The sequence below is a fragment of the Cimex lectularius genome, unplaced genomic scaffold (genome assembly GCF_000648675.2).
Source record: "Cimex lectularius strain Harlan isolate CLEC.00 unplaced genomic scaffold, Clec_2.1 scaffold105, whole genome shotgun sequence".
In the NCBI taxonomy this organism is placed as follows: domain Eukaryota; kingdom Metazoa; phylum Arthropoda; class Insecta; order Hemiptera; family Cimicidae; genus Cimex; species Cimex lectularius.
The window spans coordinates 1,082,641-1,105,254 of record NW_019394178.1 but is presented as its reverse complement, the minus strand read 5'-3'; the positions used below and the strand labels follow the sequence as shown (position 1 = coordinate 1,105,254).

Here is a 22,614-nt window from a genome sequence, read left to right as displayed (position 1 = left end):
CCAAACAGAAAGTTTGTGTAACACCAGTCCCCGTGTCTTTCTGGGGGGGGGGGCTGTTGTGCAACTAGTGGAATTTTCTATACTTACGTAACATTATATTTTATTATTAGTGATAACAATATATCACATTGAACCGTTGAAAAAAAAATCTAGGGCGACGACTTTCAAACTACTCTGCAATAATTGACTGCATGTTTGTACAACCTTTAACACGTCGAAGATCGAGACGTGCTTGAATTGTACGATTATTATATAATTGGTCCTATGGTCATTTAAAGGTTGGACGTCTAAAATTAAACTTTGAACAACGGCGTTAATAATCTACAACATCCTTCTCGTCAAGGTTCTCATTGTGTTCATGCGGGCCGGGATCATCAGTAGATAAAATCCATGGTTAATGGTACGAAGTCTTTTTTCCGAAAGACGAGTCGTTGACACCCGGTGGGCTGTTTTGCCAGCTTTTGACCAGACAGTCAAGAGCGAGGACGTTCTCGGATTAATTAGATTAATCGGCGAGACGTTTGGAAAAATCCCATGGCTATTAGCTGACGAATTCGGACTGATAGCGAAACCAAACTGGATAGTTATTTAAATGATGCCAACGTCAATTGACTCAATCGACCCCAAATTTCTTAAACTCCCGTCATTTACCATATATTTCATATATTTATCTTTCTATCCTACAATCGGATTGTTTATAGATATATCTATCAGCACACACGTATCAAACCGTGTAAAAATGTTTTTTTTTAAGAGGGTTTGCAATAGCAGGCTGCCGGTCTTTTTGAAAAAAAGCCCATTTGTAAATCGGATTCGAATGCAGGGACGCTGGATTCGAACCCGGGACCTTCACCTTACCGTCAACGCCTAAACCGTTGCGGCCCCCGACGCCCCCTTTTCATCTTTCTATCTCATCATCAGGCTATTCATTGTACCTACGACCTAATATATAAGATCATAAATTAAATAAGTACATCAAATATATTTCTTTCTCTTACTATTTGTTTAATCTGTATTACATTTTTGTCCGAAAACGTGTCTGTAATTTTGTCTTTTGTACTTGCTTTTTTTTACTTTTTCAAAATTCCCAATCACGTATCAAGCCGTGTAAAAAATTATATATTTAATATTTCTTTCATCTTTCTGTCCCACCATCAGCCTATTTATTGTATCTATGACCTAATATCTAAGATCATAAATTAAAAAAGTACATCAAATGTTTTTCTGTCTTTATATTTGTGCAATCTATATTACATTTTTGTCCAAAAACGTGTCTTTGTAGTTTTATCTCTTGTACTTGCCATTTTTTTTATCTTTGAAAATTTCCCAATCTATGTATCATGCCATGTAAAAAACTATATATTTATTATTTCTTTTATTTTTCTATCTCACCATCAGCCTACTTAATGCACCCAGTATTTAATTTCATCAATTAAATAAATATATAAAATGTATTTCTTTGTTTAATCTACTATTTGTTCAATCTATATTGTATTTTCCTGAAACTATCTTTACTTTTTTTTAAATCTTTTGCAAAAGTCTCATTTCATTAAGAGGCAAAAATATTGGCCAGCCTCAATATTTTAATTATTTCTTAGACAATCCTCCATAGTTGATCTTAGGTCAATATTTGATCCAAAGGTTTACAGGTAAATAAAACCCAGTTAAAATATCCCACTTTTGTTTACAATTGGAGTTTGTAAATAAAACTTTGAATAGTTAATCAAATCTTTGTTGGTTTTTCTGTAAAGCTTTCTGCAGCAACAGTAAAGCATGTTCTGGTTGTTTGATTTTTTTTTTTAAAGTTCTACCGTTTTTAAGGTTCATATTTGTTTGGAGTGATGGCTTTATGTGATACAGATTCGGCTAGAATCATTGCAGTCTTGGAAGATGGAAGTAGTCAAGCGTATGTGATCAGGGTGCTTAACGTTCCTAGAATAACTGCCCAAAGGGTCTTCCACCGCTACCAAGATACTGTAGGTTACTCAAGAAGGCATGGATAAAGTCTCCATCGCGTCACATCTCGGGGAGATGGTCGTTTTATTGTTTCGAATATACTCTGTAATCAAAATTCTATCGCTGTTGGATCAAGCAACAATTCAACAAATTAGAGATGTTAATGTCATTTTACGCACTTTAAGGTGGACTTTCAGAAACTGGATTACTTGCGAGAAGGCCTGCTACTGGTCCAGAACTTCTGACCAAGCACAGAACAGCGCGGTTAAGTTTCGCAAGAAATCACATCAATTGGTCTGAGCAAGAGCACGGCAATATTTGAGTCCCGTTTTGATTTTTGGAGAAAAAAGGCACACTAACTTTTTTTCATCTCAACCAAGACCTTACATTAGAAGAATAATTAATTGAAATAATTAGTATGGTCAATCAGACCACTAAACATAAATGGATTATAAATAGTACTGGATATATTTTGTGTATGTTTAGATTGAATGTATTTATTTGCGTGAATGTGGAAATGTACTCCATTGACTTTAAGAAGTTAAACCCAGAAAATATTGTATAGATGATTTGGTTTACTCAATAAAATTTATGAAATTAAAAATAAAAATAAGCATTTGGCCATTTCTAAGCTTCTTGTAGATTCGCCTTACAGTTCCTGGTTAAAAAATCTGAAATTTTTGATTTTTGTGTTTCAGAACCAGTGGAAGGGGATAAACCTGAAGAGACGGAAGAGGATCCAGATCCTTTGTCAGTTGTATGGTACCTCGGTGCATTTGGAGGACTGATAGCATTTTTCCTCGTCGTCACCTTCTCCGAGTGGTGCTGTGCTAGCAAGCACCTCTACAGGCGGCAGGCCTTGCCTGGCCCGTACATCAGCACATTTGGCGATGGCCTGGACTGCACACCTAGGACACCACCGCCACCATATCACCTATTCGCACCACCGCCATATGAAGTCGTATCGGAAAAGCAGTTTCCCATACTGATCATACCAGTGCACAAACCGACAACACCACCGCCTCCTCAGGTGTAGCGTTGTTTTTAAAAAATTCCAAATAATAAAAAGGACTAATATTTATGGAATTATATACTTTAAATTTTAAGCGAGCAGGTGTTCATGAAATAAATTTACTCTCTGTTGGATATATGTGTATTTTGTATATATTTCTGTCAATCATTGTTTCATGTAAATTTTGTTGACAATCAAAATTAATCATTTATATATTTTTGTTCGCTTTAAAGTTAAAATCAAGTCGTTTTTATTTAAGAACTCAGGAATCTTAATTGTAATATATTTAACCAGTTCCAACATGTTTTATTATTTTACATTTTGGACTTATGTAGAGGATATTGTAAGAGTTCTAGAATGATGCACCAATTCTTATTCTGGACCTCAAAAGTATTAAAGACTGTGATTTTGTGATAAGTTATTTTTAAGGTTTTTCTAGGGTAATTTTGAATCTCCAAAATGACTGATGTGAAAATTTGATCTGTACAAACATTTCCAGCCTAGTGCAGATTACAAAATTCATATTCATAAGGTGTACTATGGTACTGTACATCAGTAAAAATGCAAAAGTGCCTTAATATATTTTTTTTTATAATTCTTTTAGTTAACAAAATAAAATTTATGTTTAACTACCGCTCAAGTTTTATATTAAACTAAATTTAAAAAATCACTGAATGAATTGTTTAAATATTTTCTCATTCCTTTACCATTCCTTTCATACCATAAAGGTATGTATACAACAATAATTATAAAATAATTAATTAAGGTTTTTAGTTGAGATAAAAGCATGAGCGGGATTCGAACCCACGATCTTCGGCTTGATACCCCGCTGCTCTACCACTTGAGATATCGTGACCTCGATCCACTCGGACACCAACTTCCCATCTCAACCGCACCTTTTTGAATTTTCCCTCCTTTTTGCCATTTTACAATTCGAAACCCGCTCGTGCCATTGACTTTATCTCAACGAAAAACCTTAATTAATTGTAATATATTAATTGATCAAGCGGACCACGGAATTAGTGAATTTAACAATTATAAATTATGTAAAATATCAATTAACATTGTTTTACTAGACTCAGTTAGTTTAAATTAAATGTGATAAGTTGTGCTGTTGTTTGGCCAATTGGATTTATTAATGTCAATATATTTCTTATACAAAGATAAGGACAACTGATTTTTTAATTTTTTTATTTTATTACAATAGCATTTTTTTAGTGTATGGTTGTTATTATTGAATACGTATGGTATATAAGTTTATTTTCAATGTAGCACTTTTGAAGTTATGACCCACTTCCTCGTCATCATGTGGGAGATCAGTTAAAAACTTGTCTGTTCAATCCCTTGTACGATGTGGAAGAAAAAGTTGATCAGAGCTTTCAAAATGCTTAAATGAAAATAAATCTATTTTTCGTATGGGTTCAATAATTAAAAACATTCACAAAGCAAATAGCCAACGATAACAATAAATTAGAGTATTATTATTGGATTGTCACTGATCATCATATTCTTCCAATTTTTGCTGCTAATTGTCAGCCAATTTCATACTTTCAGTGGCCATCTCTTCATGATATTATACAAGAAACATGACTAACCCAACAATAAAAATGGCGATATACCGAAAAGTTTCAGACAGACAAAGTACACAGTTTCTCACTGAAGATGGCATGAGGCTAAAATGCCTTGATGGTATATGGAAAATCCATGGAAAATGCTGATTATAAAGCTGTGGTCAGTAATGAACTTATAAGCTGCCTAATTAAACAACTCAGTTACCACTACCCCAAGAACTATTTTTGTACTCTTTTGTGATTAAATGTTAAAAAACTGAAATTTAAGAATTAGGAATAAAAATTCTTTTTAATGGATAAAAAAGACTGAATTATGAAAGAAAGAGTTTAAACAATTCAAAAGTGTCATTTTTCTAAACAATTTTAAAGCTCTGTTCAATATATAAATAGAGCAAAATGCAACCGACTTTATTAGCGGTCATTTTTGAAGGGGGTTGGGACCAAATTCAGGGTTGCTGAGATCTGATCCCACCCCAGGCCTTCCATTGATTAGTGCCATGTCAATTTTTTTTTTTGCCAATTGTGGCAAGTATCTCCTCCTTAGGTGTCAGAAAATAAGTCCAGAGGCGATGGTGGGAATCGAACCTGACGCCTTAACCACTCAGCTACCGCAGTCCCCTTAAGCAATATGTATGCACAAATTAATGAAGAAAATATAATAAATATAATAAAATTAAAATAAAGACAAAACAAGTTATTAATTAAAACAGAATTTATTTATTTATTAAGGTAAAGGTTTTTATATTTTTCTCTATTTCATACAAAAAGTATATTTTCTTCAAACACAATTCTTAACTTCTGACTGATAATTCTTCACAATCTGTATTATTTAACTGTAAATAAAAAAAGTCATACAGAATAATTCCCAATGAAAACATGGAGTATTACAATTGTTTTGGTTAATTGGTTGCCTGGATAAAAACAAAAAGAAACTACTTTATTCATTTATTTATTTTTTTGTTATATACTGTCGTTTCTTGATAAACTTACAATCTAGATTCAATTACAAAAATTTGCCGTCGTTTTTATATCCAAAATCACTGAAATAGAGACCTTAAAAATATTTACAAGCTCCCGTCAAGCTCGGCTATCGAGAGCTGCTAGACGAGGACCTGGTGTACCTTGCCCTCCTCCTTGGAGGAGAATGTCGCCTTCGTGATGGAGGAGGCAGCGGTGACCTCCGCCTTGGTGGCGGCCCTCCAGGAGGTGACCGCCTTCTGAAACGTTGAGGAGAACGGCCCCAGCGCCTTCTCGGTGGGGCAGGGGGTGATCGACGGCGACCACCACTAGCTGGAAGCAACACTGGAGCACATGTGACCTCCTGTCCATCAATTTGTCCTAAAAACAAATATCGTTTTAATCATAATCTATGAATAGTTTTTGTTAGAATATATTACCTCCATCCATGTGTTTCATGGCGTTTTCTGCCATTTCCGGTGTTTGGAACTCCACGTAAGCAAATCCCCTTCCAGCGGGTGGATGGAGCCTGTCGAGAGGGTAATCAACCATCTTGACAGTCCCGAAGACAGAGAAGATCTCCATTATGTGATCTTTGGTCACATTTCTGGTCAGCCGACCTACATGTATCCTGAGAGGTTTTGGTGTCGGTGGCCTCTCCTTTCTTTTCCTCTTGGGCGAAGGGGACCTGAGATTAATAAAATACAGTTATTTAATGCTCAAATTAATAACAAGCTTAATATTTAAGATTTAAGATATACTTTGAGCGGGTTGGCTTAGACTTGGGCTTATCAACCTTGTCCTTCTTCTCAGCAGTTTTTTCTTTTTCCTTCTTCTTACCTGGGCTCCTGCTTCTGCTCTTCCCCTTATCTGTCAATCTGAAAAAAAAAAAAATTTTTTAATCAGTAAAAAACATAACTAGTTGATTTATTTAACCTACTTTCTCTGTTTGGTCTTTGGCTGATCTGTAGTTGAATCGCTGGAAGAGCCTGATGAACTCGAGCTTGAACTAGACCTTGAGCTCGAACTCGTAGTGAAAGACTCACTCGTATAGCTTGATGAACTGCTGGAGGAGCTAAAAAGCAGACATATAGAAAACACATGATTTGAATTTTTGTTGAATTATAGGGCTAATTATTTTCTAAAAAAATAAAATGAAAATTCATATATGTTTACTTTGTATTCTCAAATATTGTTTTATCACAACTATATGCTGATAATGTTTAAAATAACTTAGCAGTTTTAGTTTTTCATTCAATTGATAGACAGACTGATTAATTATTGATACTGAAATAAGCCCTGTTAATTATTCAAAACTTTCTTTTAGTTAAAAGCAAACCCTCAAAAATAAAATTAAAAATTATATACACAATATCTACAACTTAATCTGAATGTGTACAAATTGAAACACAGTATAATCAAAACATTTTTAAAGGAAAGACGGCTTGTTACGAAAATCCCCGACCATATTATAAATGATCCGGTCACCATCCTGTTTGGTGCCAGAAATGGTATTGGTCGATTAATCTAGAGCTGACGCACCATGCCGCCTACCAGTTCATTATGCTGGTTAACCATCGCTAACGCAGGTGCATGGGAACAGCTTCACCCTTTCATTACCTGGACAGAAACAAGTCGCTTTTGAATGACGCCGGGCTTTTGTTTTTATATTTCTTACGGCCCGGTTCCTGACGTTATTTACCTTCTACTACTGCTACCACTGCTTGATGACGAATCATCAGCCTTCTTTTTCTTATCGCGACCACGCTCCTTTTTGTTTTCTTTGTCTGAAGCTTCACTGTCAGTACTCTTCGACCTGGCCCCACGCCCTCTACTTCTAAAACACAAAAACAATGGTTATAAATTAAACAAAATATATTTTCTTAACACAAATTTATTAATTTAATTTAAGTATCACAATGAACCCATACACATTGGTAATGACCCAGGTAAAATCTCCATTCTTATGTTTCTCCATTTTCCTAAAAGCTTTGATACCATCCTTAACCACAAATCATTCCTTTCTCCTTACTAAACTTAAAACCTTATTTTTATCCTACAGTGTCCTCTGCTGACTTCCCATTTTTGATGTTACATTATCGACTTCCCTAAATCATAGGGATAATACTGCCAATAATATTAACTTTATGCACACGATTACCTGATTTCCCTTTCCTTCCCACCTCCTGACACACAGGAGTACAATTGTAAAGATTCAGGACTTAAAACTCAATTACCTCCTTAAAATGGGCTTGACTTGTGTGAGCCTCACCTCTGCATCTTTTGGTTTTAAAGTGGGATTGTTGAAAAAAAAATTCAGTTTCGACTGGAATTCTGACTTGTGGAGCTTCTTTTCCTGCGGCTAATTTGTGGGGGGGGGTCAAATTTTATGTCAGTTGTACTAGTGCAGCCTGTATCCCCTGTACCTGCACTACCATTTGTTTGTTCATGCATTCTAGTCTTTCCATTCTTTCAGCTAAATCTACAACTTGTCTTTGTAATAAAAGTGTGGGGTCCTTACAATCATCGCATTTCCATTTTTCACGTCCATCTGTTGATAGTTTTACTTAATTTTTATGTCTGAACATCCAAAATGGAACACGCCATGACAACAGGAACATTCTGGCATACCCTGCCCTAACTGTGAGGTTTCCAAAGAATCGCCACATGTTGGTATTGCGGCCAGGGTGTTACCACATAGTTGAAATATCATCAAAAAAAATAATTAATTAATTAATTTAATTTAATAAAACATAAAATTAAAAGAAAAGAAAAAACAGGAAAAAGAATAAAAACTAATCATACATAGCATGTATATAGCACATATAACACTTTTTGTTGTATTAAATAAAAAATTTTTTTTATAAATCAAAAGTTTACTATTTCTTAAATGTATGGTAAATCTTGGGCATTGGTGGCCGGTTAAGGCATTGACCAGGTGCTCATGCCGTAAGGTAAACGTCCCAGGTCGAACCCGAAATGCTTACAATGGGCTTTAAAAAATTAAAAAAACACCAGCACCAAAGGTTAATCTAGCCTCGTAGTTGAAATAACCTTGTAAAAAATATTATATAATAAACAAACTGCATGTAACTACATCATCCACTGCAACGCTCCCTCATAGGGCGATTCTAACGACAATGAGTTAATAATAAAAAATTAAGAGTACAATTTGTTTAAGTAACCTTTGGTAAGAAACAAAGCCAAACATGAAAATATTTCCAATTTTTATCAAGCATAATGTTTAAGACATTAACTGACGTGAAAAATTGATTCAAAGTAATGTTGTTGTTTTCATATAATTTTTGCTAATAAAAATAGGTTCAAATAGAGTTACATAGTAATATTTTAATAAAGTTTTTGAAGGTTAGTGATTTTTTTGTTTTCCAAGTAGTATTTGACATTATTTAAAAACTATGATTTTACGCTTTTCTTAGATAATTATGTCCATAATAAAGTCGAATTTGATAAGTAAAACGTCGAAAATTAAACCAACAACGTCATTTTTGCAAGATATTTTGAACAATTTCGAAAAAAGCGGAATACCGAGTCCGCTGTTAGGGTAAAGCCGGACCACGTTGTTTACAGTACGAAACGGCCAACTTAAAGTCTTCGTGACGGTCAAGTAATTATTCTAAGTTGTAAAATAAGTTCAAATGCTCACTTTTCCTCGACGACCATGTTACAGGAGGTGAAATCCAAATAGTTATAACGAAAAGCCGATCAGCGGATGAAAATCAAATGCAATAAAACGATCCTTCAACCAAGCACAACACCGAGCCGACAACTCGTCAAGTTGACCAACTTAACTGATAACGTACAATAATTAAAAACAATCGTTTAAATTAATTACCTTTTATAATTTTAAATGTTTTAAATAATTCAGATAATTTTACAAAATTAATTTTTTACTTTATTTCATGTTTTGTAGTGAAAATGAAGAATAAACTTATGGAAGGGGCGCATGTCCTCAAGAAAAATTTCCTGATTGAAGAATGGATTTTTTTTTATTTATCAAGACAAAAAGAGGTTTTTTCTTTTAATTAAAAAATTATACAACGATAAAACAACTAAAATTTGAACATAAACAACCAAAATAAAAAAATATAAAAATAAATAAAAATAGAAATTTATTTATTAAAAATAAAATGCCCAATAGTACAGTGAGTAGAAAATTATAAAATAATTAAATAACAAAAAGATTACAAAATATAATGCAAGAAATAATTTTAATAAAACTTTTTTGATATTAACATAGTTGAGTATGAATGAAGGTGAGAAGTAGGTATAAGGAGCTATAAAAGACAGAAGAAAAAAAGAATAACAGATCATGTCGAGTTATTATTATTTTATTTATTGTTAGTCTTTATTTAGTTATAATATACAATATACAGAAATACGTGTTTAAAATTAAAGACAGTCTCTTTGGCTATATTAACCTTCAAGAGGAGTCTACCAAACAACATTAAACCTTATCGCCTTTGCACTACGAGTGGTTTACTGTAAATATGAAAATTTATATAAGGTTAAAGAGATTTCTCATTTTTAGTTTCAAAAAATTGGACAATTTTTTCATTTCATTCCCTAACATTTCTTTATAGTCCAGGGGATTTTGGTGTAATGACCCACCTCAGACAAAAGGGAAGAGGCGCAAGTATGTGAAATACATTTAATTTATCGCCACAAAGGCATGTTGGTGGTATAGATTTTTCCATGAGGTGCTTGTGGGTCATTTGTGCGTGTGTTGTAATCGACATAATACGACCTCATCACGCCTGGAAGTTTGGAAGAATGTTTCCCAATGTTTAACAGTCTCTTTCATGTTTCTTAGTTTGATGGAAGTGGTTTGTTTCCATTTATTTCCCAATTTTCAACTAATTTAAGTTTGAAAGCTGACTTTATATCTTCAGGATTTATTAAAATTGAGATGATGGGATTGTTTTGTGCATCTGCCTTGTCGGCTAGCTCATATCCCTTAATCCCGACATGTCTTGGTATCGAAACAAAGGAAACAAATTAGCCGTAAATAGATTAATTACTACAACCAATTAATTAAAATTAATGTGTATATCTATTTTGTTTCGAGTTAGTGTTATAACGAGTCATTTAAATCTTGGCGCAAACACGTGACAACCAACGCCTCCCTAGCGGACGAAAAGGGAACGACTAGCGGACATGGTTTTTGCGAGGCTCTTTCGTTTTGAACTTCGGGACAAGAAAGAACGAGTTTTTTTTATGTAAAGGACTGAAACGTTTCTTTAAAAATAGTGGTAAAAGTTTATATATTTTTTTGTTATAAAGTTTTTACATGACTTTTTTTTAAATAGAATTGCTTTTTGTTTTTGTCGTATCTTTTTCAGTTAACTTTTTTTTTCTTCATCTTCTTGTATACTTATTCTTGTCTAACATCCGGTTAGCAACAAAGACCGCGTTGAAAGGAACACTTATTACATATTTATATCAACGATATATTCAGTTCTACATTATAAGTGTCACGATCTCCAAATAATCATTATAAGTTTTGTTAAATTGTTATACTGAAAGGTGGTGAACACCATGATTCAGAATGTCAACCTGTGGACAAAAAACGGCCTCATTCCAACTGACATGGTCTACCTCGAATTCCCCAGGTGGTTTGACCATATGTCTCACAGATTCTTAATTTACAAACTGGGGCACATTGTAATTACATGATACTTTCCTAAATTTCTTGAAATACATCTATGGCAGGAGTTTTAAAGACAAAGCTGATCAAGAATATTATAATTCTATCCGGTGCTTAGTAGAGTTACACAAGGATTCGTCCTGAGTCCAATTCTGTTAATTTTTTATATTGGGGATATAAATGACAAAATTCTCTTTGAAATCAGTACTTTTGCAGATGATACCGAGATATTTGCAAAAGTACTTTTGTGGTAGAACAACATTATCGATGTGAACAAAACCTTCAGTTCCAACTGTTTATTAGTTTATTTGGAAATGTGTCGTGATTTGTGACCGTTTGTCGACGATTATTCAGAAATCGTGGGATGCGGTCTGGTGTGATGTAGGTTTAAGAAAAACATTTTCTTTATCGTGTCAATGTTTCGATCTTTACTGAGATCATCTTCAGGGCCTGTGATTTACAAACATTGTTTAAATTTAACAAAAACATGTAGGATGTGGAAAAGAGTGAATTTATACAATGCAAATAAATATTTTTTTACATTCAATCAATGTATTTCTACTCACTCAAAGTTTTTGTTTTCTGCGTATTGTATTGTATATTCTTACACAGAAAATTTTGAGTGAGTAGAAATACATCGATTGAACATAAAAAATATTTATTTGCATTGTATAAATTAACTTTTTTCCACATTCTACATGTTTTTGTTAAATTTAAACAATAAATCCCAGGCGCTGAAGATGATCTCAATAAAGGTCAAAACGTTGGCACGACAAAGAAAATGTTTTATTTGGAAAGTTTTCACTTGGATTGTAAGCATCTTCAACCTTAGCCTAATCTTATACTTTACATCTAATAAACTGAATGAAATAATTACATTTAACAAAAAGAAAAGAAACCAGTTAACATGAGGATGTACTTTTTTAAATTATTATATACAATATTTCTGTATATAACAACAAAAAACAGAATACATCATGTTAACTATTTTGTTTTCATTAAGTGTAATTATTTCATTCAATTCATTAAATGTAAAATATAAGATTATGATAAGGGCTGAAAATGCTTACAATCTAAGTTTCCAAATAAACTAATAACTAATTGGAACTAAAGACTTTATTGACATTCAACCTTTGATAATCCCTCGCCTGCACTCATTAATTGCAAATGAGCATTGATAGGGATTTTGACTGGTCGCAACTTTGTAGGCAATCTCGGCGCTAAAACCCTTTATTTAACCTATAAACTTGATGGTAGTTCTTTGGTGTATATATCATTTCAAAAAGACTTGGGGATCACAATATCAGAAGTTCTAAAGTGGAGTAAACATGTCCTGGAAATTGTCAAAAAAGGAAACTTTCTTTCATACCAAGTTAAACGCACATTTATATATATAATATAATGTATATGTGTAATATATATGTAATATGTAAGTGTACGGACAACATTAACACACCACCCATAAATTTTAGTTATTTAAAAAAAATTGAGTAAAGAAAATAATAAAAATTAATTAATTAAAAAAATGTAAAAAAACTTTTTGTCCCCTTTAATACAGAGTATTTCCAACTTTGGCATGAATCACATACATTAAATGCCTTTCCATTCCTTCCAGATTTCTGGTAAAATCCTGAGAATTCTTTCCCATTCATCAAGAATACTTTTTGCAACTCTTCTAAGGCGTGACCTGGGTTTCGCCATTGTAACTCGCCTCTTAAGTTGGTCCAAAATGTGTTCAATTGGGGTCAAATCTTGACTTTGAGCTGGCCACACCAAGCACTCAATTCCGACCTTGATGAGGTAGTAATCCATATGTGCTCTACGGGGCCTGGCATTATTCTGCATTAGCAAGAATTCCTCACCGATGTGGGGTGCAAATGGCACTACATGTTCTTTGATTATGTCTTGTAAGTGAAGTTAGAGATCTTCCTCGTACAACAACCAATTTGGTGCGAGCGCCCAGAGAAAAGCCTTTCTAGAACATCATTGACTTAACATAAATGCCACCTGAGGAACCATACAGCATGGGGTGTATCTTTCTCTTGAGTGACTCTATATGAAATCATGGCCTACTGAACATTTGAGGCCAACTCGCACCTTATCTGTAAAGAGAACTTGTCCCTAATCTTCCTATGTCCAATTCCCATGTTTCTGGGCGAATTGAAGCCTGGCCATAATGTGAGCTGTGGTAAGAAGAGGTCCACAAGCCATGCCGTGCCCTGACATTATTTTCATTAAGCCTTTTTCCTGGAGGAAATGAAAACATATTGGACTTGTCTTATCAGATAATTTTCCATACTGCTAAGGTTCTGTAGAGTCTAAAGATGAATGAATCTATTGTTTCTCTTGTTTGTAGACCTAGGTTGACCCTGTTCTGGCCTTCTAGTGTGAAGCCCTGTTTCTCTGAAGAACCAAAAATCCCTTCCTATTGTAGAGTGATTTACACTCAACCTCCTGATGACTAAGCACTGACTGTACCCTTCCTCTAATAATGTAATGACCCTGACACTGTTGTACTCACTCAAATGCCTGACTGTAGCCATTGAAAAAACGTGTAAAAATAAGAATATCAAATGAAATCAATAAAGGAAAAAGATTAACTTAAATCGATCATTCGGCGTAGCAGTACAGTAAGTTAACAAAGCACTGTTTATTTTGACCACTACAGGTCCTAATTACCTGCACCTACTGTAGAAAGATAATGGATTTCATTTTAAACTAAAAAAATTGAGTGATGTTTTAAATTTCTCCATCCGTGTTTAGCATTGCAAGTATGGTGGGAATCTATCCGACTCGTCCATCAATTGAAAAAAACTAAAAAGTTTAAACAATCAGTTCTGTTTGTGCTTAGAACTATCCTTTTAACTGCTGAATTTATATACTAATTCCATGTAACATTTTTTATTATAAATCTATAATCTTCCAAATTACTTGTAATTCTTTTTATGTTGAACTCTTTATTTTGCTCTGTTTTGTTATAGGAAGGTTAATTATCACAAATTGTTTTTTAAAAATCCATCCTTCCTTAGAAAGCAAAACCCTCCAAAAAAAAAATAAATAAAATAAAAAAAATAAATAAATAAAATAAAAAAAATCCAATTTGTGGCAGGAGATTTTTCCTATTTCCTATTTTCGCTGCAGCAATGTCACAAGAATTGGCCTTGTCATTTGTCGGAAGAAAACGCCAAGGGAAAACCCCAGAGATTATGCCAACGAGGATAAAAACTAAAACAAAACCATATCGCAATGTTGTACAATTAAAATAGATAAATAAAATTAAAAAAATTGACTAAGCTGTGACCGTCATTAGCAAAAGACGTGATTTACGGAGAGGTGGGCGGTGCCTAAAATAATTGAAGATGTCGCTTTTAAATTAACAAAAGGGTTAATAACTAACCGCTGGGTATGATATTGTGTAATATGGCTACCATATCTAAGTATCAATTGTAACTTATTTACAAGGATTTTATTTATACATTTTATACACTTTTAATTGTACTTATAATATGTTGTGTGTTGATCGGCATTTACGCCGTTTACATGTAACAATAAATAAATAAATGAAGCAGTCATTTGTTTACACCTGTGTTGAAAACAGATAAATGAATAAAATAACACATTTAAGCCTTTCTTTACAAAATCGTTTTAAAGTTCAAAGAAATCGATTAAAATTAATAATATTGTATGTAACAGTAAAAGTCACGAAAATACACAATACAAAATATACAAATCTAACTTTTAGCGTCTTTTTTTTTAAAGGTTAAGGGGTTAAGTAGCTCTAAGCATTATAGCTTGGTATAAGGAATTTGCATAATTGAAACATCATCAATAATTGACCAAGACCATGAACCCCTCATAATTCATCAATGGGTGATTTTTATAGTTGTCCATAGTTACAAGGGCGCCTGTCCGTCTGCCGTTCCGGTATACAAGGTTTGGCAGGTGTTTTCCACCCTCGCCTTATTGATTATTTTATAAACTAACCAGTGTAGAATACTATGGTTATACCCAGCGGGTAGTTATTATCCCTTTGGTTAATTTAAAAGCATCATCAATGATTTCGAGCACCGCCCACCTCTTCCGTAAGTCACGTCTTTCGCTAATGACGGCCGCATCTTTGTCAATTTTATTTTATTTTTTTAACTACACAACATTGCGGTAATGGTTTTGTTTTAGTTTTTATCCTCGTTGGTATAATCTCTGGGGTTTTCCCTTGGCGTTTTCTTCCGACAAAAGACAAGGAGACGTTCGCGAGCGCGCTGAAGGATGTCTTCAACCGGAGCCATCTTTCGTCCTGCGACCTCACGGCCAATTCTTGCGACATAAACTGCTGTAGCGACAAGGTACAAGAAAAATACCCCTGATACAAATAAATTTTTTTTTATGGGGGGGGGGGTTAAGTGCTTTCTAAAGAAGGAAGGATTTTTAAAAAACAATTCGTAATAATTAACCTTCCTATAACAAAACAAAGCAAAATCTGTTTACAAAATAAAGAACTCAACATTAAAAAATTACAAGTAATATGAATATAAAAAGTTTTTATTTTTGTAGATTATTTATTTATAGTAAAAAATATTATGATGTAATCAGTATATCAGTTCAACAATTAAAAGGATAGTTGTACTCTCAAAAAGAACTGATTGTTTGAACTTTTTAGAATTAAAATAGTCTATAATAAAAATAGTCTAATTGAAGTAGAAATATTCAAAAAACCAACAGTAATGGACACTACCACCCAATATTCATGTGATGAGAGGATTTTCAATTGGTGGATGAATCAAATAGATAGATTCCAATCATACTTGGAATGCTAAACATAGATGAAAAATTCAATGGACACTCAATTTATTTAGCTTAAAATTAAATCTATTGTCTTTCTACAATAGTTACAGGTAATTAGGACTGTAGTAGACAAAATAAACAGTAAATAATGCTTTGTTAACTTTTGTACTGAAGTACTCTCCATTTGCACAGAAAGTAGCATTGTGCCCTTCCATTGTGCTACACCGAATGATCGCTTTCAGTTAATCTTTTTCATTTATTGATTTCATTTGATATTATTCTTATTTTTATATGTTTTTTTTTCTCCAATGGTTCCAGTCGGGCATTTGAGTGAGTACGACAGTGTCAGGGTCATAACGTTATTAGAGGAAGGGTATAGCCAGCGCTTAGTCATCAGGAGACTGAGTGTAAATCGCTGTACAATAGGAAGGGATTTTTGGTGCTTCAGAGAAACAGGGCCACTAGAAGGCCAGAACAGGGTCAACCTAGGTCTACAAACGAGAGACAATAGATTCATACATCTTTACGCTGTACAGAACAGCAGCAGGATGGAAAATTATCTGATAAGACAAGTCTGAAATGTTTTGATTTCCTCCAGGATTGTAAGAAAAAGGCTTAATGAAAATAATCTCAGGGCCCGGCACCTGTCTTGTGGACCTCTTCATACTACAGCTCAAAAAACGGCCATGCTTCAATTCACTTGGAAACGTGTGAATTAGACATGGAGTTTAGGGATGAGTACTCGTTACAGATAAGATGAGAGCTGGCCTCAAATCTTCAGAAGGGCATGATTTCGTATAGAGTTGCTCAGGTGAAAGGTACTCCCCATGCTGTATGGTTGCTCAGGTGGCATTCATGTTGGATCATTGATGAGTTGGAGAGGCATTTCTTTGGGTGCTTGCACCAAATTGGTTGTTGTGTGAGGAAGATCTCTAAATTCACAGAGGTACTTTTACAAGATATAATTGAAGAACATGTAGTGCCATTTGCACCCCAAATCAGTGAGGGATTCTTGCTAATGCAGGATAATACCAGGCCCCTTAAAGCACATATTGTGGATGACTACCTGAATGAGGCTGAAATTAAGTGCTTGGAGTAGCCAGCTCCAAGTCAAGATTTGTGCCAGATGTGTAAATTTTGACATCTTAATTTACAAAACTTTTTTTAAAGGTGGTTTAAAACAATTTATTTAGAACATTTTTGAGATGCCACCTATCTCATCCTTAGCAAATTTTCATGAGGAGTGCTTTTGGAAACTCCACAATCGCGTAAAGAAAAAAAAAAAGCTTTGCCAAAACTACTAATTCCTTGTCTATGTAATATATGGGAACTAAATAGATGATGTGTAGGTTTACATTCAATTCTATACAAATTTTATTATTACAATTTCTATATCAAATGTGACCACCATATTAGGGTCTCTTTTTGAAACAAGGTTGCCTTTATTCCAAAGATATCTTGTTAACTTTGATTTCCAAGGGCTAGTCAAAGTTCATCTTTCCACTCATCTTATTACGTACCATTATAGCAACCTCATTTATTTTAATTCTCTCTAAAATTTTGTTTCTTGTTAGATCTTGTATTTCTATACTCTGGAGTTTGTTGGCACTTTTGATAGCCTCCTTTTGTACATAAATGTGTAAGGGTGAGAAATCGAGTGTGGTATTCAATGTAAATTTGGGACAAGAATTGCCCCTGTTGTGGTAAGACAAATCTTTGTAGTCTCTACAGTTGGTTTTGCATCGCCTTATCTAATGGTTTTGGCCATCCAAACTAGGCCCCTCATCTGACTGTTAAACCAAAACATCATCCTGGGGTTTATTCTCATAATTTTTGCTGCATCTGCTCTGGCCAATGCTTAGGCCTACATGACTTCTCCACTTAAGTCTTGGGTCAAGGATTATACCTAGGAACTTAATTTCTTTGGAGAAGGTTATGGCTTTATTTTTTGAGCAGGTGCTTTTAAGTTTACCTTCCTCCTTTTTGTGAAGAATATAACAGTTGTTTTCTTACCATTCATATTGAAACCCATGATATTATTTTTAATTCTTGAAAAACAGCTCAGTATAATATAAAAACAATAACTAGCAGAAGAATGTATGTTTGAACAAATGCATCAAAGTATAATTAAAATTTGACACATGATAATAGAAAATTAGATAAAAGAAAAACAATATGAAAAACTTAGTAAAGTTAGCTTAAAAACACAAGTGTAATTATCAACTATGAATAATAAAACCTTCATTTAAAAAAATTATCATGATTAAATTTTTAAACAATACATTTTATTTCAAAATGTTTTAATCATCAAACTGACACATTTATTATTGTTTAATAAGGATTATGATAACGCTTGGATCTAAAGCATTATATAAGCTAAAAATAGCTAGATATATCTTGAAGTAAATTTTTCCAATCAAGGATGCTCCAGTTTGTCTAAGAATCTAAAGAAAAACAAAATGAAATGATAACACAATAATTTCTGGGAGTAAATGTTTAAATATATACCTTTCCAATATCTATTCATTTGATATGGGACCTGGTAGTATGGCTGGGATGGTACAAACATCACAGGGTGAACTGGCACTGGTATTGGGCTGTAACCAATCAATTGCGGATGGTGGGGCCAGTACTTCGGTACACTGTACACAGGACTTGGCTGAAATATTAGGTTTAATCGCTAAATTATTTAACAAATATTGACAATATATTGGTCAATTGCAAGCTTGGCAAAAGTGACTATTGTCTCATTTAATTAATCAGCACTTGATTTTCTCCCAATCTATCTTTCTACATATCTAACCTATCTGAATTCCTTCTTATTCTATGTCTAACTTGATTATCACATTTATCAATGGATTTATCTGTCTATTCAGTTTTACATCTGTTTGTCTGGCTTTATAAAAAAATATATATTTACCACCGGGTTGGGCTTAGGCCTGAAAATGAATTCTTTGGCATTGGGATTGAGTGTTGATTTGATTGCTTTTTCATCTTGCAAATTCATTTTGGTGCCTGCAGGCTCTATTTGATAAGCAGAATCTCCTTGTGGTCCTGAAGGCTTGTCTGAGTATCCAGTTGCTATGTTGGGCAACTGTGAGTCTCCTTTTTTACCTAAAAATTCATTTTTAGCTGTGAATCATGACGAGTTAAAAAAAAAAGTTACCTAGAGAACAACTGAAATTCCTCTGTGGCTTGGGTCGTTCACTGTTTTTGTCATTTGACAAAGAATTTGATTCAGAATTCATTTCTTCGTCGTTGTTTTCTAGTTCGATCCTGGCTTTATAATTTTGGTTTTTTTCAATCTCATTCGCTATTTTTTCTGCTTTCGCCTCAGCTTCTCTGTAATTTATCAATTCTATTTAACACTGTACAGATAAACGCGATCATCATACCTGTAGTCTTTAGAATCTTTTTTTGGCAGGGGGAGTGTATATAAGGAGAGTTCTGGATCAAAATCCGACTTAACACCATACATCTTCTCATTCCACCTGAACATTTCATTCGCATTCCAACCCTTCTGCTGAATAAAAATTGATAAAAACCTGGATTGAAGTACAGAAATAAAAATGACTAAGAAAATTACTGTTCCGTCAAGTATGACATCAGTTTTTCCTGATGATGAATCATCCCAAGGAACTAGTTCCTTCTCTGCAACCATCTTTCCATCAAATTTACTTATGTCCAAATCAGTTTTGAATTTATCTAAAAAAAAAAAAAAATTGTTTCCCTGTAATTAATGTTAAATTAAGTACTAGACAAAACGTACTTATTTTTGAATTATCACAATTTGTATCCATTATTTCTTCTTCTTGTGGTTTAAATATTTTTTCATTAAACATCTCACCAACTTTACACGGGCCAGAATCCATTTCTTGGGCAAATAGTAAAAATAAAAATCTAGTTTTTTATGCAAACCTTTTAATATTTATTTTGCCTAGAACATTACAAAAAAAAAAAAAAAACCTTATGGACTAATTTATAAACTTTATGACACACAGATGCGCACATGCATGCACACACATACACAACGGTAGGATGTCTATGTTGAATAACCATCCTCTTTTATGTGTCAAATGTCCCTTTTGATACACTTCCTATAAAAAGTTAATCTAATGTGCATTTTTTTGGAATGAAAAATTATCACTTTTGGTCAATTTTTGATATATTTTTTCATCAAATTGTCAATAAATGTGATCAGACCAAGTTTCCTACTCCAACCAATTAGATGAAAATGTTAAAAGAACTGTACATATAAATTCTCCCTTTTTCTTAGTTTGCCATTTTTTATCAAGGAACATGATCAGGAGTGAAGTTGTGGTATGAGTAAGGATAAAAACGTGATTATGGAATGATTTTTACTAAGTAATCAAAATGCTATAAAATATTATTTAATTATATATACAAAATCATACCTATTATCCTTATGGATGTTATGGTATTATTTAGTTTACCGAGAAATTAGAAGAAGCAATATTTGCTGGCAGATGGAATTGATCAGAACCAAAATAAAGGATTTTATAGTTGGATAAAGATATTTTCAATATCAAATTACACGTTACCCATAAACTTATATGTCATATTTCAAAAATAAATAAACAATATGAAATAAAACAAGTTTTGAAATAATTAAAAAGCTGTAGAAACAAGTCTTACTTGAGAAAAAAAATCAGAATGAATATCCGTTCGTGTGACTTTTTATTTTCTCTCTGTGAAAATTTGAGGGGAAAAATTATCCATACTGTTCAGATGCTCATAAGGGCTATGAAATACGAAGTAATGAATGAAGGAAACTTAGGTTTTGATGGCATGGTTAATTGACGTCAGATGTTATGAACATATTGTTCAAAATATATTTATTGACTTATTCACTAATTGCAGATGAGTTTTTATAAGGAATTTTAGCAATTTATAAAATAAATATAGGCTATTCAATTGACATTTTTGTTGTTGGGTATATTGAAACTTTTAAAGTTTATATTATTATGCTTTTAGAACATTACTTTCTGTTCATTTTGAATAATCATGAACATAAAATTAAACATGCATCAGCAATTTTTATCTTTTTTGCCACACAATATTTTAAGAATTAATGTTGATTATTTGTATATATATTCTTTCTATAACAATGTAATTTTATTTTTTTACAGGATTGCAGTTCAAGTGATGTTGGCATGTTTTATTGTCAGGATGTCGTTGTCCAAGACAATATGGACCCTTTTATTTTTGATTCTAATTACTGTTATACCAAACTCCCTCCTGATTTGTATCCCGTAAACCCTATTTTCTGCTATGAACTTGAAAATAGCCCATATCTTGGAGATTTTTTTATAGAGGACAGTGTCAAACTTGCTAGAATAGAAGTCGACCAGATTATTAAAGAAAGACAGCCAGTAGATAGAAGTTTAAAAAAAAAAGTGATAATGGAAGAATTAGATTTGAATTATAAGTATGGGATGCCTATCCTTATTTTAAATAAAGAAACAGCTTCTTCTGAGGTCTTTTTCATGCCTGGAGATATCCTTGGAAAAGGCTACTGCTCGGATTCAGTACCAATTAGATATTTTGTGAACAAAATCTCTAAATGTTTGGTTCCGATCAGAGAAGAAAGCTGTGGTACTAACTTGAAACTGAATATGCACATTTTTTTAAAAGGACGTCTGTCTATTTTACATCTGTTGAGCGGTCCTTCGAGAAATCCTGTTAAAATCACTGTTAAAACATCTTGCCTCAGCAATGGAACGGCTTATATACAATCAAAGAATTTGGAATATAATTATGATATGGTTGATAAAATTCAGCCTGTTTGTAATGAAAGGAGTGAAATGGCATTTTACAACAAAACAACAGGGTTTTGTGAAAATGTAATTGTTAAAGTCAACTACGATTTTAAAGTAGTGCCGGGACAAATCACTGAATTAACTATCACTTTTGTTCTTACAAGTGTCCCTTTAAGACAATCTTATTTTACCCAGAACAAAAAACGAGATGAAAACACTGACCTCTATTTGTTTCAAAGTTATTCCGTACAATTTAACCCTTTGGAAAGCAAGACCTTTGCCCCGAATGGGTACCACTTAGAAGAACAGATACTTCTGTACAACATCAGGTAAATTGTTAATTTCTCATATCACGACAACGTTCAAAATGTTTTGGTTTAAAATTCTAGTTCTGAAGATGACGAATGCACTGGAAGTAACAAGTGTAAGAATAAGCCTGCTTCAACAAAGCACACTGTTTGGACTAAAGGTAAGATAAATCTTTAAAAGTTATACTTTAGATTAAAAAAAAGAACTGGAGATTTACAGAATAAGATTGATTATTACAGTAATAATAATTGAAATGTCGATCTTAATATTTTAGGCCTTGGAGTCATATAAATTATTCTATTCAATGAAGTTTACCTGATCATATGATAATTATTATTAAACCACTAGAAACCATATGATTATGTCCTTAATTTTTAAAAAAACATGTAAGCCTTATCGTACTATTTTTTCTGTTAGCAAACCAAAAATAAAAATTAAATTCTGTTCTTGTAGTTTAAAAAACATACAAAATTATATCAATGTATTTTTTAAAGAAAAATGAAATAGGCTTATTTTCATAAGCGAAACTTATTAATATTAATTGGATTATTACCTTGCATTTTCCAATGTAAAATTCTGAAA

At 33.0% G+C, this 22,614-nt stretch overlaps 5 protein-coding genes across 17 annotated transcripts in view; 3 read left to right on the top strand and 2 right to left on the bottom strand.

Annotated features, from left to right (window-relative positions):
* Positions 1-3,603, top strand: part of LOC106664928 — a 31,409-nt gene extending 27,806 nt beyond the window's left edge. Inside the window, exon 3 of the mRNA XM_014391018.2 lies at positions 2,655-3,603. Coding sequence (XP_014246504.1) covers positions 2,655-2,992 — 338 coding nt within the window. The 3' untranslated portion in view covers positions 2,993-3,603. The remainder of the gene's footprint in view (positions 1-2,654) is intronic.
* Positions 3,604-5,455: 1,852 nt separating this feature from the next.
* Positions 5,456-9,285, bottom strand: LOC106664946 (RNA-binding protein with serine-rich domain 1-B). Its single transcript, XM_014391051.2, has 6 exons — positions 9,161-9,285; positions 7,199-7,333; positions 6,437-6,571; positions 6,258-6,374; positions 5,937-6,184; positions 5,456-5,877 (listed from the first exon to the last, which is right to left on the bottom strand). The coding sequence occupies exons 1-6, from the start codon at positions 9,175-9,177 to the stop codon at positions 5,627-5,629; spliced, it is 903 nt and encodes a 300-aa protein (XP_014246537.1). The 5' UTR covers positions 9,178-9,285; the 3' UTR covers positions 5,456-5,626.
* A 5,862-nt stretch (positions 9,286-15,147) lies between these two features.
* Positions 15,148-21,576, top strand: LOC106664873 (tectonic-1-like; the record flags this gene model as incomplete). Its single annotated transcript, XM_024229995.1, has 3 exons — positions 15,148-15,243; positions 15,338-15,504; positions 21,094-21,576. Coding segments are annotated over exons 1-3 (678 nt in total), but the record flags the coding sequence as incomplete, so codon positions are not given.
* LOC106664875 (ataxin-2 homolog) lies at positions 18,239-22,373 on the bottom strand. 12 transcript variants are annotated; one of them, XM_024230003.1, is made up of 8 exons: positions 22,348-22,373; positions 19,713-19,817; positions 19,530-19,648; positions 19,339-19,463; positions 19,110-19,285; positions 18,864-19,057; positions 18,452-18,602; positions 18,239-18,387 (listed from the first exon to the last, which is right to left on the bottom strand). In XM_024230003.1, the coding sequence occupies exons 2-8, from the start codon at positions 19,813-19,815 to the stop codon at positions 18,380-18,382; spliced, it is 876 nt and encodes a 291-aa protein (XP_024085771.1). In that variant the 5' UTR covers positions 19,816-19,817; positions 22,348-22,373; the 3' UTR covers positions 18,239-18,379. The 12 variants fall into 12 exon arrangements, with proteins under 12 accessions (XP_024085771.1, XP_014246415.1, XP_024085770.1 ...); XM_014390929.2 differs by lacking the exon at positions 22,348-22,373 and adding an exon at positions 20,359-20,556 and having other exon boundaries at positions 19,713-19,880; XM_024230002.1 differs by having other exon boundaries at positions 18,240-18,387; positions 19,339-19,466.
* LOC112126113 overlaps positions 21,569-22,614 on the top strand; it is a 302,358-nt gene continuing 301,312 nt past the window's right edge. For both annotated transcript variants that reach the window (XM_024229996.1, XM_024229997.1), the window contains exons 1-2: positions 21,569-22,052; positions 22,113-22,192. In XM_024229996.1, the coding sequence (XP_024085764.1) occupies positions 21,580-22,052; positions 22,113-22,192 (553 nt within the window). In that variant the 5' untranslated portion in view covers positions 21,569-21,579. The remainder of the gene's footprint in view (positions 22,053-22,112; positions 22,193-22,614) is intronic.